This window comes from Hyperolius riggenbachi, chromosome 2, assembly GCF_040937935.1.
Source record: "Hyperolius riggenbachi isolate aHypRig1 chromosome 2, aHypRig1.pri, whole genome shotgun sequence".
Classification (NCBI taxonomy): Eukaryota; Metazoa; Chordata; class Amphibia; order Anura; family Hyperoliidae; genus Hyperolius; species Hyperolius riggenbachi.
The window spans coordinates 270,292,053-270,310,041 of record NC_090647.1 but is presented as its reverse complement, the minus strand read 5'-3'; the positions used below and the strand labels follow the sequence as shown (position 1 = coordinate 270,310,041).

General features: G+C 45.0%; 1 protein-coding gene across 1 annotated transcript in view; it reads left to right on the top strand.

Moving 5' to 3' along the window:
• The first annotated feature begins 693 nt into the window (after positions 1-693).
• Positions 694-17,989, top strand: part of MMP28 (matrix metallopeptidase 28) — a 139,672-nt gene continuing 122,376 nt past the window's right edge. Inside the window, exon 1 of the mRNA XM_068265364.1 lies at positions 694-1,244. Within this exon, the coding sequence (XP_068121465.1) occupies positions 1,149-1,244 (96 nt within the window). The 5' untranslated portion in view covers positions 694-1,148. The remainder of the gene's footprint in view (positions 1,245-17,989) is intronic.

The following is a 17,989-nucleotide window of genomic DNA, read 5'->3' as shown; positions in this document are numbered from 1 at the left end:
TGTATTCAGACCTCAGGATCAGCGGCGACCGGACCAGTACTAGCGGGCGCCGGACGCACCCGCTCGATATGCGGAAGTGATGTCACTTCCGCATATCAGTGCGGGCGCTGGGTCCTAGCGCCCGCACGATTGGTCGCCGGCTCGCCGCCTGATCCTGAGGTCTGAGTGACGTGGCGGCGGCTGGAGGGAGCCGCTGACAGAGCAGGGCAGCGGCGGCCGGGAGATCCGTGGCACCCCAGGACAGATTGGGGGCACATGCCCCCCCAAAGTAGGGCTAGCGATGCCCCTGAAAACAACTATAAAACACAGCTGATTTTAGATCATGTTTGTACTTAGATTAGATTTACAGGTCAATAGTCCTCAAATCACAGATGAAAGAAAAAAAGCCATTAACTTTTAATTAAGTCTCCAGTTTGTTTTAAAATATTTATTTCAAAGCCAAGCTAAATGCGAAAGTAGTTCCCGAATTGCTTCACAAAGTTGTCTATATAAAATCTGCTTTAGTTAGACAAATGCCCTGGCAAGAGGAGGGTTAAGAATCTTTAAAATGATTCACTCTATGAGCAGAACAGAAACAAGTTTCCTGTGACTGTTCCCAGACTGCTGCTGATTAGCAATGCTGCTTTCACATGGACTCCTCCTGCATGCTTGGGGAGGTGCCTGAATCACTGTAATCAGTGAAGGATGTGTAGCTGTGTATCCCAGCCAGTTCTAAGAGAACATAACTCACAATACAACTGGATGTGTAACCATCACAGCTGTGGGACTGCTCAGCACTGCCTATCACTTCTGCTGGACAGAGAACTGCATTATCATGCTGGATGTACCGACCATGGCACAATTATGCTGCTTTCCAAGACACTGTGCTGAAGAAGTACGGCTGGTGCCATAAATATGTTCACATTCCACTTTGCACTCCAGAATAAATGTAAAGATGGCTTTAAATCTTCCTGATACCAGGACATGGCCCTGTGTGTTAGAGGAATGAATAGAAGTAATTATAGAGGAAAATCATTTGTGGATGTGTTGGAAAAGGATGTCGCCAATTAATAGTCTGCCTGACTTGTCTGTTTAAAGACTGGATCAGTGTCTGCCACCGGAGTGATGATATTAATATGCTGATGTGCGCTAAATGATACACTGAGAGAATGAGAGCTGGAATTTTGTGGCTTCTTCTACTTGTCACTGTTTCCCTGTGTTCATCCATTAGCCATACAAGTGAGGAGACGGTACACTCTGCACAGGTAAGAAAGGAATTGGGTAGTGCTGTTTCAGGGAAGCTATAGAACTTCAGATGCACATCTTAATAAAGTGGCACATAAGTACAAAAAAAGTATATGTTGTACGTGTAGTACGGATACTTGATAGAACATTAGTAGCAAAGAAAAGAGTCTCATATTTTTATTTTCAGGTATATAGCTTTTTTTTTTTTTAAACTGTATCATTCTGTCATATTTGCAGTTTGCAAACTACACTCCGCATTTTAAACTATGTAACAGAGCAGAATTAATGTCCCTTTTAACTCCTCTGCAGTAAAATCTTATCTGAAGTTGTCTTTCATTGTTTCCTCGATGTATAAGTGCTTCAGAAAATAGCACTGTTCTCTCACTAAATTAGTCTGAGGCCAGAAACCCACTAGGAGCGATTTTCTGAGCGTTTTGTGATTTGAAAACTCTTGCTAATGTAATGCTATGGGTGTGATCCCACTGGAGCGATGTGATTTTATAAAAATCCCCCATAGCATTGCATTAGCAAGATCTTTTTCATATCACTAGCGATTAGAAATCGCTCCTAGTGGGTTTCTGGCCTGAGAGCGCAGAGAAGCTCTTTTGCATAGATAACAAGTGACGTTTCTTAACTCTTCCTGTACTGGAATGTTCTATTTCTTAGCTGTACTACACATACAATTCATGATATCATAAGTTTATTTTCAGGGTACCTGAACTCAAAGGAATGTAGATTATGCCATTGTACATTTATCTACAGCATACATTTTTTATGAAGTGTAATGCTAATCTAATAGCTGGCTGTAACAAGCTGGCTGTAACAAGCATGCAGCCAGCCAGTCAGTGATGAATTAGAACTAATCAGTTAATAATGAACTAGAACTACTGTACTTGTATTATCCTACTGGGATAACGATCCAAAATGTGTAAATTGGTGAGAACTTGAATGAAAGTCCGGCAAGTAGCAACCTTAGTTCTGGTTTATTATTTTCAATAACTAGAGGGAACAAATGCATCTGCAGAATGAGTATATCTTTCAATCTATTCTAGACCATCTGGCTATCCCATCCATTTACACATACAAGTGAAACAGAAATCTGGTGGCTTTTTGTACACTGAACAATGTCCTATTGCCATGTCTGCAAACAAGTGAAATTAATGTGGATTTCCTGGTAATTATAGAAAATCATAGCTAGCTGCAAATTGAAATTGGACAGTCATTTTATTGTAATAACTTTAAATAATAAAATAGCTTGCCTAGTTTAGGGGACCCAGCAGGAAACCTCATAGGGAAATTCCACTAACGTGATTGGGTCAACAGAACTCTCTCAAACTGGTAGGTTTCACATCGGTTTCGCAAACTACGCCCACTCTATTCGGCCAATCACAGCACTTCATGCTGTAGAGGTTGATGTGTGTAACGATTGTGGAACTTTCTCCGTGATCAGCGCACAACGCGTGCGCAGACACGGCGGAAATCCTCCACAAGCATATATTTGCAGGCACCCAGCAAAAGGTGCTACGCACCTGTAGAGGGAAATTCCTGTCGGCAGATGGCGCTGGGGAGTGCAGAGGAACCAATCCTCTGCACCTCCACAAGTGCCAGACAGGAATTGTACGAAGCGCAGAACGCAATCGCAAGAGAGGCGATTGCGAATGAGATTGAGCAAAGGGACAGGTTGTATGTGTGTGCGCCAATCCAGTCGCCACCCCGCGACCGCGCACACACAACAGCAGATATGAAATAGGAACGCGATCGCGAGAGGTGCGATCACCAGACGTGACACAAGGCAGATCAGAATAGAATACGAGGGTAGCAAAGGCACAGCAAATAATACAATAAGGAGATACGGAAAATAACAAACGCTAGCTAACCGCGAACACCGCACTCATTCGCAACAGTGCACGCGGTTATGCGCGGTCTCCACGTGATAAGCACAATAGAGACAAGCACGCCTAACTAACCATCGACAGACAAACATGAAACAGAGGACGCGAGCGCTTGCTTAACGGTTACCTCACCAAGCCTCCAGCAAGCGTAGCAGACAAGACAGACACACGAAAATAGGGACAAGCGAGAGATAGGATCCACAGCACTAGCGAAAAGTGGCTAGCGCGATCCAGGTACAGAGTAGCAGAACAGAAGGATCCCCAGCGCTAGCGAAAAGTAGCTAGCGCGATCCCAGAAGACAGAACAGAAGGATCCCCAGCGCTAGCGAAAGATCAACTTACCTTCGGTAATGTCTTTTCCGGAAGTCAAGAGGACAGCACCCCTGCTGAGACTTGTCTCCCTCCCTGACTGAGGACAGGAAGCTGAAAAACACTAAAAATTTGCATAGCAAATAGGCAGCAGCATAAGTAGGGAACAAGTACCTCCATCTTCAGTTATAAAAAAGACACGGACAACCATTGATGCTGAAAAAATGTAATTCTTTATTCCTCATAAACCCTCAAACATAGGGTGGGTTGCAGGGGTGCTGTCCTCTTGACTTCCGGAAAAGACGTTACCGAAGGTAAGTTGATCTTTCCCGGAGCGTCAATCGGACAGCACCCCTGCTGAGATGATAACCAAGATTATTCTCTTAGGGAGGGACTACAGCCTGTAATACTTTTCTCCCATAAGTTAAATCTGCGCTAGCTAAAATATTCAATCTATAATGCTTGACGAAGGTGTTGTGGTTGGACCAAGTCGCAGCTCTGCAGATCTGCTCAATAGTGGCCCCAGCCCTCTCTGCCCAAGATGCCGAGATTCCTCTAGTCGAGTGAGCTTTAATTGTGGAAGATAGCTGTTTATTTTGAGTCTTGTAAGCAGTAGCAATCGTCTGTTTTATCCATCTGGATAATGTTCCTCTGGAAGCTTTGTTCCCCTTGAATTTTCCCGAAAACAGAACGAATATTGCGTCGGACTTCCTCCACTGTTTTGTCATTTCCAAGTATTGAATGAGACACCTCTTTACATCCAAGCAGTGTAACCTCTTTTCTTTCTCATTAGCTGGGTCTTGACAGAATGAGGGTAAAAAGATATCTTGAGTTCTATGAAATTTGGATACTACCTTTGGTAAAAAGGTAATATCTGGACGTAACGTAACCCTATCATCCGATATTATGCAGTATGGTTCTCTTATTGATAATGCTTGAATTTCTCCTATTCTCCTAGCCGTAGTAATGGCAATAAGGAATGCTGTTTTCAATGATAAATATTTGTCTGATATATTTTCAATCGGCTCAAACGGAGCTTCACAAAGTCCTTGTAAAACTGTATTTAGGTCCCAAGATGGAATTCTAGGTCTCATCACCGGTCTCAATCTCTTTAGTGCCTGAAAGAATCGAATAACAAACTCTTCTTGAGCTAACTTTCTTTCTAGAAAAACACTTAATGCAGAAACTTGTACCTTAAGCGTACTTGCACTCAGACCTTTTTCGTAGCCACTTTGAAGAAATTCCAATACAGAAGATGATGAAGTTGCTTCCAATGATCTTTCTGCACACCATCTCTTAACCACTTGAGGACCTAGGGCTTTCTACCCCTTAAGGACCGGCCACTTTTTTTCCATTCAGACCACTGCAGCTTTCACGGTTTATTGCTCGCTCATACAACCTACCACCTAAATGAATTTTGGCTCCTTTTCTTGTCACTAATAAAGCTTTCTTTTGGTGCTATTTAATTGCTCCTGCGATTTTTACTTTTTATTATATTCAGCAAAAAAGACATGAATTTTGGCAAAAAAATGATTTTTTTAACTTTCTGTGCTGACAGTTTTCAAATAAAGTAAAATTTCTGTATACATGCAGCGCGAAAAATGTGGACAAACATGTTTTTGATAAAAAAAAAAACATTCAGCGTATATTTATTGGTTTGGGTAAAAGTTATAGCGTTTACAAACTATGGTGCAAAAAGTGAATTTTCCCATTTTCAAGCATCTATGACTTTTCTGACCCCCTGTCATGTTTCATGAGGGGCTAGAATTCCAGGATAGTATAAATACCCCCCAAATGACCCCATTTTGGAAAGAAGACATCCCAAAGTATTCACTGAGAGGCATAGTGAGTTCATAGAAGATATTATTTTTTGTCACAAGTAAGCGGAAAATGACACTTTGTGAGAAAAAAAAAAAAAAAAAAAAGTTTCCATTTCTTCTAACTTGCACCAAAAAAAAATGAAATCTGCCACAGACTCACCATACCCCTCTCTGAATACCTTGAAGGGTCTACTTTCCAAAATGGGGTCATTTGTGGGGTGTGTTTACTGTCCTGACATTTTGGGGGGTGCTAAATTGTAAGCACCTCTGTAAAGCCTAAAGGTGCTCATTGGACTTTGGACCCCTTAGCGCAGTTAGGCTGCAAAAAAGTGCCACACATGTGGTATTGCCGTACTCAGGAGAATTAGTATAATGTGTTTTGGGGTGTATTTTTACACATACCCATGCTGGGTGGGAGAAATATCTCTGTAAATGACAATTTGTTAATTTTTTTTACACACAATTGTCCATTTACAGAGATATTTCTCCCACTCAGCATGGGTATGTGTAAAAATACACCACAAAACACATTATACTACTTCTCCTGAGTACGGCGATACCACATGTGTGGCACTTTTTTGCACCCTAACTGCGCTAAAGGGCCCAAAGTCCAATGAGTACCTTTAGGATTTCACAGGTCATTTTGAGAAATTTCGTTTCAAGACTACTCCTCACGGTTTAGGGCCCCTAAAATGCCAGGGCAGTATAGGAACCCCACAAATGACCCCATTTTAGAAAGAAGACACCCCAAGGTATTTCGTTAGGAGTATGGTGAGTTCATAGAAGATTTTTTTTTTTGTCAAAAGTTAGCGGAAAATTGATTTTTATTGTTCTTTTCACAAAGTGTCATTTTCCACTAACTTGTGACAAAAAATAAAATCTTCTATGAACTCACCATACTCCTAACTGAATACCTTGGGGTGTCTTCTTTCTAAAATGGGGTCATTTGTGGGGTTCCTATACTGTCCTGGCATTTTAGGGGCCCTAAACCGTGAGGAGTAGTCTGGAAACGAAATTCCGCAAAATGACCTGTGAAATCCTAAAGGTGCTCATTGGACTTTGGGCCCTTTAGCGCAGTTAGGGTGCAAAAAAGTGCCACACATGTGGTATCGCCGTACTCGGGAGAAGTAGTACAATGTGTTTTGGGGTGTATTTTTACACATACCCATGCTGGGTGGGAGAAATAACTCTGTAAATATACAATTGTGTGTAAAAAAATCAAAAGATTGTCATTTACAGAAGTATTTCTCCCACCCAGCATGGGTATGTGTAAAAAATACACCCCAAAACACATTGTACTACTTCTCCCGAGTACGGCGATACCACATGTGTGGCACTTTTTTGCACCCTAACTGCGCTAAAGGGCCCAAAGTCCAATGAGTACCTTTAGGATTTCACAGGTCATTTTGCGGAATTTGATTTCCAGACTACTCCTCACGGTTTAGGGCCCCTAAAATGCCAGGGCAGTATAGGAACCCCACAAATGACCCCATTTTAGAAAGAAGACACCCCAAGGTATTCCGTTAGGAGTATGGTGAGTTCATAGAAGATTTTTTTTTTTTGTCAAAAGTTAGCGGAAAATTGATTTTTATTGTTTTTTCACAAAGTGTCATTTTCCACTAACTTGTGACAAAAAATAAAATCTTCTATGAACTCACCATACTCCTAACTGAATACCTTGGGGTGTCTTCTTTCTAAAATGGGGTCATTTGTGGGGTTCCTATACTGTCCTGGCATTTTAGGGGCCCTAAACCATGAGGAGTAGTCTGGAAACGAAATTCCGCAAAGTGACCTGTGAAATCCTAAAGGTACTCATTGGACTTTGGGCCCTTTAGCGCAGTTAGGGTGCAAAAAAGTGCCACACATGTGGTATCGCCGTACTCGGGAGAAGTAGTACAATGTGTTTTGGGGTGTATTTTTACACATACCCATGCTGGGTGGGAGAAATAACTCTGTAAATATACAATTGTGTGTAAAAAAATCAAAAGATTGTCATTTACAGAGGTATTTCTCCCACCCAGCATGGGTATGTGTAAAAATACACCCCAAAACACATTGTACTACTTCTCCCGAGTACGGCAATACCACATGTGTGGCACTTTTTTGCACCCTAACTGCGCTAAAGGGCCCAAAGTCCAATGAGTACCTTTAGGATTTCACAGGTCATTTTGCGGAATTTGATTTCCAGACTACTCCTCACGGTTTAGGGCCCCTAAAATGCCAGGGCAGTATAGGAACCCCACAAATGACCCCATTTTAGAAAGAAGACACCCCAAGGTATTCCGTTAGGAGTATGGTGAGTTCATAGATGATTTTTTTTTTGTCAAAAGTTAGCGGAAAATTGATTTTTATTGTTTTTTCACAAAGTGTCATTTTCCACTAACTTGTGGCAAAAAATAAAATCTTCTATGAACTCACCATACTCCTAACGGAATACCTTGGGGTGTCTTCTTTCTAAAATGGGGTCACTTGTGGGGTTCCTATACTGCCCTGGCACTTTAGGGGCCCTAAACCGTGAGGAGTAGTTTGGAAATCAAATTCCGCAAAATGACCTGTGAAAACCTAAAGGTACTTATTGGACTTTGGGCCCTTTAGCGCAGTTAGGGTGCAAAAAAGTGCCACACATGTGGTATCGCCATACTCGGGAGAAGTAGTACAATGTGTTTTGGGGTGTATTTTTACACATACCCATGCTGGGTGGGAGAAATAACTCTGTAAATGGACAATTGTGTGTAAAAAAATCAAAAGATTGTCATTTACAGAGGTATTTCTCCCACCCAGCATGGGTATGTGTAAGAATACACCCCGAAACACATTATACTACTCCTCCCGAGTACGGCGGTACCACATGTGTGGCACTTTTTTGCACCCTAACTGCGCTAAGGGGCCCAGAGTCCAATGAGTACCTTTAGGCTTTACAGGGGTGCTCACAATTTAGCACCCTGCCCACTTGCCAGGACAGTTAACAAACCCCACAAATGACCCCATTTTGGAAAGAATACACAACAAGGTATTCCATGAGGGTAATGGTAAGGTCATTGAAAATTTTATTTTTTGTCACAAGTAAACGGAAAATGACACTTTGTTAAAAAATAAAATAAAAAAAAAATTCTGCTAACTTGTGACAAAAACTAAAATCTTTTATGAACCCACCGTGCACCTCACATAATACTTTAGGGTGTCCTCTTTCCAAAATGGGGTCATTTGTGGAGTCTGTCCTGGCATTTTAGGGTCTCTGCAATCATTACATGTATGGCCAGTATTAGGAGTTTCTGCTATCCTCCTTATATTGGGTATACAAGTAATGCACTCTGGGCTGAAAGGAAAAATGAACGGCAAACATACCTTGCTCCACATCAATGGCAGATCTTCCTCCACATCAATGGCAGTGATAACCTCAGGAGAGAGACACCCCATGCCACCCTGCACTCAGGGTGAGCCACCAACTTATGTGACTGGGCCTCAGAACTTTAGTATACAGCATTATGCCTGTAGGATACAGCAATATGCCTGCCAATAGAGATGACTCTTTGTGGCATTAAAGCATCATCATAGGCCCAAATCACATATAAACCGGGGGTGTCCACACTCAAGGGAAATTCAAACATGCCGTCTTATATCGCCAACCCAGGACAGATCAGCAATATCAAGCATGGAAACCGATCCTTCTTGCCACTTTTATGCTTACCCGTTTGGTTTTCAAGCTTACCTCTCCTCTCCCTGCGACAATGTGCGAAAGACCACTGAGTGTGTGCCTACTCCTGTGTCTGGAGTTCCCTAGGTTCTAATAGTGTACCTGCTCGTGGTACCTCTCAAAACACGGCCCTACGCATAGGCCAGGCTGGTCAGGACAGCGGGGACAATAAAAATTGGTGTCATTCCTTCTTCCAGTCCTGCTGCAGACACGACAACGTTTTCTTCGGATGCGTTGACCTGGGGCACACGGAATCTGATAGGCGTAATGCCTACCATGCAGTCGGCTAGTTGCATCTGGGGGGGGGGGCCTGGCACCTCCTGGATACAGGATGTCCAGAATGATCTGTTCCTGAAATTGGAGGAAAGATCCAGTTCTCCCAGCCTTACTGTAGAGAACAAAGCTGTTGTAAACTGCCAATTGAATCAGATAAAAAGACACTTTCTTATACCAGCGTCTTGTTTTCCGGGCAATTAAATAGGGCGCTAACCTCTGGTCATTGAAGTCCACCCCTCCCATGTTGACATTATATTCGTGGACGACAAGGGGCTTTACAATGACCTTAGTTGCCCGTTGAATTTGGACTGTCGTGTCTGTGTGAATGGTGGACAGAAAGTAAACGTCCCTCTTGTCCCTCCATTTCACCGCGAGCAGGTCTTCAGTACGCAAGGCGGCCCTCTGCCCCCGTTGAAGTCTGGTGGTAACGAGCCGTTGGGGGAAGCCCTGGCGACTAGGCCGCGCAGTGCCACAGCATCGGATTCCTTCTAACTTTAAGTGCTGAAAGAGGGCCACACTTGTGTAATAATTGTCCACAAAAAGATGGTACCCCTTCCGGAACAAGGGTGACACCAAGTCCCACACAACCTTTCCACTGCTCCCCAGGTAGTCAGGGCATCCGACCGGCTCCAATTTTGAGTCTTTTCCCTCATAGACCCTAAAACGACATGTATAGCCTGTGGCCCTTTCACAGAGCTTATACAGTTTCACCCCATACCGGGCGCGCTTGCTTGGGATGTACTGTTTGATGCCAAGGCGCCCGGTAAAGCGTAAGAGGGACTCGTCTACGCAGATGTTCTGTTCAGGGATATAAGCATCTGCAAATGTTGAGGACAGGTGGTCTATGAGGGGCCGAATTTTGTGGAGCCGGTCATAAGCAGGGTCTCCCCTTTCATGACAGGTTTCGTCGTCGTTGAAGTGCAGGAAGCGCAGGATGGACTCAAATCGTGTCCTGGACATGGCAGCAGGGTACAAGGGAACATGATGTACTGGGTTCGTAGACCAATACGCCCGCAATACATTCTGTTTCATTAGTCCCAAGTGAAGGATAAGGGCCAAAAAGATTTTAATGTCGGAAACTTGGACTGGTTTCCACCCGAAAGGCTGGGCATACATGCTCTCCGGGTGCTCGGTGAAGAATTGTGTGGCTTTACGGTTGGTCTCAACCACAATTAAGTCCAAGAGAACCTGGGTGATGAACAGCTGCAAAAAGTCTAGGGCCGTTCCTAGATGAGCTGTCGCCACCTGGACTCCAGACTGGGCAGTGAAAGGGGGCACTACGGGTGCGGCGGAATCAGGGGATTGCCAATCTGGTTGTGCCAGCACCTCTGGGAGTCTATGGGTACTACGGGCCCGTCTTCTTCTTGGTGGCTGCGACGGGGGTACTACTGCACTTGCCACCGTACCAGTTTCGACTTCCATGCTGACGCTCACCACTTCGCCAGGGTCTACAGAAGTACTGGTACCAAGTCCAGGAGATGCTGCGCTGCTGGTGCCTGCCTCACCAAGAAAACTATCAACAGCGCTAGCACCACCCTGCTGCCCTTGAGGCGGATCCTGCGCCACCTGCGGTCTAACGACTTGGGGTCTGGTACGCCTGGCTCTAGCCGGGACCATAGCCTCGTCATCACTATCGGTCAGGGAACCACTGCTTTCTACAGGTTCAAATTCGGACCCGGAAGATTCGACGGATGATTCTTCCCAAAAGAACTCATCCGACTGGTCCATGTACCTGTATACCTCGTCATCGGAAAGCCCCCTTCTTGCCATTGTGGATTGCTAAATTTATGGGGTTTTCCTCCGAGACTACCCAGAAAAAAAGAGCACCTACCTAGCAAAAAGGGAGTATTTGAGAGGTATTGGGGTTAAAGGAAGTGGGGTCTCAGAGGCAATCAAACAATCACGGGACAATCAAATACAATTACAGCACAATCGACTCCAATCACAGCACAAGCAAATCTGATGCACTCGGAAGGTGGTAATTGGGTGTGGTGGGGGGGGGGGGGGGAGGGTAGGGTTGGTGTGGTGGGGTGGGTTGGGTGTGGTGGGGGGAGGGTTGGGTGTGGTGGGGGGGAGGGTTGGGTGTGGTGGGGGGGAGGGACAATCGAAGCCGATCACGGGACAATCAAATACAATCGCAGCACAATCGAATACAAGCGCAGCACAATCAAATCTGATGCACTCGGAAGGTGATGGGGGGTGGTGGTGGGGTGGGGGTTGGTGGGAAGTGGGGTCTCAGAGGCAATCAAACAATCACGGGACAATCGAAGCCAATCACGGGACAATCAAACACAATCGCAGCACAATCGAATACAAGCGCAGCACAATCAAATCTGATGCACTCGGAAGGTGATGGGGGGTGGGGGTGGTGGTGGGGTGGGGGTTGGTGGGAAGTGGGGTCTCAGAGGCAATCAAACAATCACGGGACAATCGAAGCAGATCACGGGACAATCAAATACAATCGCAGCACAATCGAATACAAGCGCAGCACAATCGAATACAAGCGCAGCACAGTCAAATACAATGCACTTGGACGGTGATTAGGGGGGGGGGGTCTGAGGGCGATTTGAGGGGGTGGGGGGTTGATCAGGAGCCCGCACGGGGCAGACTGAGTCCTGATCTGATGAGAGGCAGACACAGGGGGTTACTGATCAAAGATCAGTTAGTGATCGCTGGGGAGGACAGATGTAAACAAAGAGCAGGGGATGTAATCAGAAGGGGGGTATGAGGGCAATCGAGGGCCTGGGCAGGTGATCGGTTACCCCCGCGGGGCAGTTAGGGTCTGCTCTGATGGGTGGGGGTGCTGAGGGGTGATGGACAGGTGATAGACAGGTGATCAGAGGGCGATCAGGGGGTAAGGTAGCTGTATACAGATGTATACAGTATACAGGGGGGTAGTCTGGGATGGGGTCTGGGGGTGATCTAAAGGTAGGGGGGGGGGATCAGGGGTGACTAGGAGGCAGTTAGGGACCTAAACTAAGGGGCAGCGTCGCTAGTTAGTGGCAGGTGGGGGGGGGTGGGGGTTTTGCAGGGGTGCAAGGGTGCTAGGCAGGGGTCTGCTGGGGTGATCAGGGGGGGTATGAGGCCTGGGGTGGGTGATCAGGGGGCTGTAAGGCAAAAAAAAGGCTGTGTGCTGGGTACTTACAAAGTGCTTCCTCCTCGCTAGTGGTCTCTGCAACAATGAGACCACGAGGCGAGGAGGAAGCACGTATAAGGCACTTTGTTTACTTAACAAAGTGCCTTATACATTCTGATTGGCTACAGTATCGGATTCCTCCGCTCGCCGGCTCTGCTAAGTGGCCGGCGAGCGGAGACAAAATGCCCAAGTAACGATCCCGGGCGGAGGATCGCGTCACTGATGACGCGATCGCTCCGCCCATGCCCCTACAAGGACCGCCGCCAATTGTCAATACGGCGGTCCTTGCGGGGTGCACTTCCCGGCCGCCAATTGTCAATACGGCGGTCGGGAAGTGGTTAAACACTTTCCAGGCTTTGTTATAGATCTGCCGAGTGACTTTTTTCCTACTTTGAATTAAAGTTTCTGTGAGCCTATTGGAGAACCCTTTATCTTTCAAGATGCGCCATTCAGCCTCCATGCTGAGAGGTGAAGGAGTTTCAGATTCGGGTGAAAAATTTGCCCCTGGTTCAATAGATCTGTTTGAAGTGGGAGTATGATCGGTTTTGAGACTGCTATAGCTTGAAGTAATGTGAACCAAGGTCTCTTTAGCCATAGTGGAGCGATGAGAATTACTTTGGCTTGATCCTGAATGATCTTCTTCAGTACCTTTGGTAAAAGAGGTATGGGCGGAAAAGCGTACATCAGATGTGATCCCCAGTTTATTGAGAATGCATCCAGTTTCCAGGGATTGTCCTGCGGATATAGGGAACAAAACTTTAGACATTTCATATTCGTTCTCCTGGCAAATAGATCCACCTCCGGGAGTTCCCATTGATCCACTATCTGCTGATAAACCCGATGATTGAGGGACCATTCGTTCTGGTCTAACTTTGAACGGCTCAAGGAATCTGCCAGGGAATTTGATGTGCCTTTCAGGTGGACTGCCGTCAAGGATTTGACATTGTTTTCTGCCCAAGAAACGATCCGAAAAGTCTGGGTCCATAAGGTCATACTCCTTGTCCCCCCTTGTCTGTTCAGATATGCTACTACACAGCTGTTGTCTGTTCTGACTGTTACATGTGTATTCTTGAGAGGAGTACTGAAGTGTTGTAAAGCCTGATAAACTGCTTCCAGCTCTCTGCTGTTTGATGACTTCAAAGACATTGTCCTGGACCATTGACCCTGGGCTGGCAAGGAATCTAAGTGGGCTCCCCATCCCCAGGAACTGGCATCCGTCGTCAGCACTTTCTGAACCGGATAATTCCACATACGACCTTCTGCGATGTGAGATTGATCCTGCCACCACATCAGGGAGACTTTCACATAGTGGGGTATCAATATCTTTTTGTCCAGCATTGACAACTTCTTGTTCCAAGCTTTTAGAATCCATATTTGCAGAATTCTCGCATGAAATTGGCTCCATTGTACTGCTGGAAAGCTGGCCGTTAAAAGTCCTAGTAGAGACATGGCCTTTCTTAGAGAAATTGTCCTTGCTTTCTGAAAAGAAAAAATATATTCTGTAATTACAGATATTTTTCTAACAGGCAAAAAAGTCCTTTCCTCCCTAGTGGAAATAGTGAACCCTAAAAATTCCATGGACTGACTCGGTGTTAAAGAAGACTTTTCCCAGTTAATCAGCCACCCCAAATTTTGGAGGAACTCAATGGCTATCTGACTTTGAGAAATTACAAATTCATGAGAAGGACCCCAAAACAAGAAATCGTCTAAATATCCAAGTACATTAATGGACCTCGATCTTAGGATGGCTAATACTTCAGCAATTACTTTAGTAAACAGCCATGGAGCTGAAGATATTCCGAAAGGTAAAACAGAAAACTGAAAATGTCTTACCTTCCCTCCGATTGGAACTGCGAATCTCAGATACTGTTGGGATGAGAGATGCATTGGGATGTGCCAGTAAGCATCCTTGAGGTCTAAGGATGCCAGGAAACAGTCTTTCTGTAGGAGATGAATGACAGAGTGAATGTTGTCCATTCTGAACTTTCTGTACTTTATGCACTTGTTTAAGACCTTGAGATTTAGAATGAAGCGGAAGCTTCCCTGTGGTTTTTTTTACTAGGAATACTGGTGAGTAACATCCTAAACCCCTTTGACATAATGGCACTTCTCTTATAACTCTTTTTTGTAATAAGGACATTATCTCCTGTTGAAGAAATATCTCTCGTTCTGGATCTACTGGGAGGGGGGTAACCAGAAATTTTAGTGGTGGGGGTTGATCGAATTCTATCCTGTATCCTTCTAGTATGATCTTTAGTAACCACTGATTTGTCATGTGAATCTGCCAAAACTCGAAAAAATGAGCCAGTCTCCCTCCTACCGGAATCCTGGCGTCATTGCTTGTCAGATCTACTAGGGGGAGCAAAGTTGGTCTTGGACTTCTGAGGTCTATAGGGAGCCCATCTCTTCCTGTTTTGGGTCTGCTTAACTCCTGGGTCAGACCTGACGGGTCCTCGAAAGGACCGTCTAGGTTGATAGGGTCTTTTCTTATTTGGAAAGTTCTTTTTATTATCAGCGGTTCTATCCAGAGTCTCCTCGAGTTTAGAACCAAATAACAAGGAACCTTCACATGGGATACCACACAGTCTAGACTTGGATGCATTATCACCGTTCCACGTTTTCACCCATACTCCCCTCCTTGCTGAATTTACCAAAGCAGTAGTTCTTGCTGTTAATTTTACTGTATCATCGGCTGCGTCTGTAAGATAATTAGTTGCATTAAATAATTTAGGAAAGTCGTTCAGGATCTCATTCCTAGGTACTCCCATTGCAATCTTAGTCTGTACTTCTAGTAACCAGGATTTAAGAGACCGAGTCACAGCTGTAGAAGCTACTGCAGGCTTGAAAGTAAGAGAGGATGATTCCCATGCTCTGCGTAAGATATTATCCAACTTTTTATCAATGGGATCTTTAAGATTACCAAAATCCTCGAATAATAGGTCAGTTTTCCTTGACACTCTAGACAGAGAAGGATCTAATTTGGGCGGAGGACCCCAAAAAGCCTGATCCTCAGGACTAAAGGGATATTTTTTAGATAGAGACCTAGGCCAAAAAGCCCTCTTTTCAGGGTTACTCCATTCCTTCTTAATTAAATCCTTCAAGGAAGAATGAACCGGAATAACCTGAAATTGGGGATCCGCCAAACCAACATACATCTCATCTAACGGTGTCAAGGATTTTTGTTCATCTTTTATACCCATTGTTTCGTACATTTCTGATAAAAGACTTTTCATTAATTCTGGACAGAAGGCAAATCTTTGATGATTATCTGATTTAACAGCCTCCTCTTCTGCAGAAAGATCTTCTAACTCTGAAATTTCTCCTTCTGATAATTCAGAAGCTTCTGAATCCTCCCTATTTCTTTTACTTTTTTGAACCAAAGGGGGTATTAAGGATACCGGGGACCCAGGTGGATCCATGGTATTAACAGAGGCCGTATTATCTGTATTCTCAGGAATCCGTGGAATATCTGCTGAGGACACTGTTGGAATAGAAGCAGAAGTAGAGGCTATAGCTGAGTCCTTAATTTCTTTAATGGCTGATGCCATTTCAGCCCGCATCCAGCCCATAAATCCTTTCATTAACACAGGAGATTCATCCTTGACTACTTTCTCAGTACAGGCCTGACACAATTTTCTTGCTGAAGAGGTTACAAAACGAGTATTGCAGATAACACACTTTCTCTCATTCTTTGTATGTCTATCTTGACTGGTCTGATGAACACTCTTATCAGTCTTGTCCTTTTTTGTCTATAATATAAACAAACATAAACCTTTTTTAGCCTATCTGTAACATAGCAAAAAATACATCATGCATTAATACAGACAATCACCCACTTGACTGGCCTGAGGATTGAGTTTATCCAATTTATCAGTTTTGTCAGTTCTTTTGGGCTAAAGAGGAAAAAATAAGAGACAAGACTGTAAGATACAATATTCCCTCTAACACAGATATATGCTGGCTAAGTAAATATTTTCAATACTACTTGCCAGAGAGGGATCTAGGCCTGGTTCTGCAGACTGCAGAGAGGAAGAACCTGCAGCGTCCTCCATCGTCAAACTCAAAGAGCAGAATGACGAATGGATACATTTGCCGCTTTAAATACTTATTTACCTGATTTGCTTCAGGTGTATGATCTCCGCCGCCCCGGCCGCCTGATTGGCCTGTGCGCTGTTGGTCTGCACATTTCCGGGTGGCTACGTCATGCGGGACGCGTGCGCATGACGACTTCCGGTTCCGAAGACCGGAACTTCCTGTGTAGCGCGCCTGCGCCCATAAAGCCGCTGCCTCTTCAGGAGTAGCCTCCAACACGCTGCAGGACCCACTATCGTTCACTGAACGATCTTTCTCCAGGAGTCCTAACCCACGCCGCCCCAGCCGCATGACTGGATAGCACCCAGAGGAGACTCTCCCATGCATCCTGACCGGGGACAGGAAACTGAACTGAAGATGGAGGTACTTGTTCCCTACTTATGCTGCTGCCTATTTGCTATGCAAATTTTTAGTGTTTTCCAGCTTCCTGTCCTCAGTCAGGGAGGGAGACAAGTCTCAGCAGGGGTGCTGTCCGATTGACGCTCCGGGAAAAGTAGCTAGCGCGATCCCAGGAGACAGAACAAAAGAGATAGCTGGTAGCAACCGCTGCACCAGCTATACTCCAAGAACAGAGATCAGAACCATTTCCTGTCGACCACCTTTGGGACTGGACAATGGCAACAGGCAAGACAAGACAGAACAGGCAATACAGATAATACAACCTGACTGGGCTAGAAGGGGAGCCTAAAGCAACCCCCAGGAATTAACTATACTAGGTAGCAATGGCTGACACTCCAGCAGTGTCCATCAGGAACAGACCATGGAAAGGAAATGACCAGCAAAGCCTTCTGGGAAACATAAAGCTCTTATAGTGCCAGTCATCAAAGAAGGCAGGTAGGGGATTTGCATAACGAATGTATGCAAATTCCCCAGCAAGAGAACAGACCAGAAACTTGCAATGGAAAGACAGGTCTCTGTTCCAGAGACCTGCAGCCCACAGACTAGAGGAATGGACAAACAGCTGTCTGCCTGTGCAGCCAGCTGAGCGGATCATCACAATGTGATTGGAGACTTAATCCTGTTGGGTTCACTAAAGTAGTTTGAGTTCACTAAAGTAGTTTGGGTTCACTAAAGTCAGTTTTTGTTTAAAAAAATCCTCTCTATCCACGGTACCTTACAAGGACTTTAAAGCGGTATTGTCACCATAAAAATCAAATTTCAACAGCAACTGGTCTGAGTGTATTAAAGGGGCACTATGGCGAAAAATTATGTTTTATAGCCACTGTACTATGCCTATCTGTTTGTAGAGCATAGTGGCTTACATGTAGTGAGGCACAGGGGCTTTTTTTTTTAAACACTGACATCACCTTGTATACATTATCAGTCACGTCGGCAGAAGTACCTTTCCGACGCCACTTAGCCTGTTCCATGTAGTTGTAGGGAGGCAACTTTCCCTGTTGCTGTAACTGACGTTACAGTTTTCCCCTCTCTGCAGCGCTGGAAGGTTTGTTCTAAATTTCAACTGCACGATCGTGCAGTTATAGTGATCCCCCATGAGCCGTAAAGAGTAGTAGCTGATGTGCTGTGAGGGGAGTGGAACGCACCC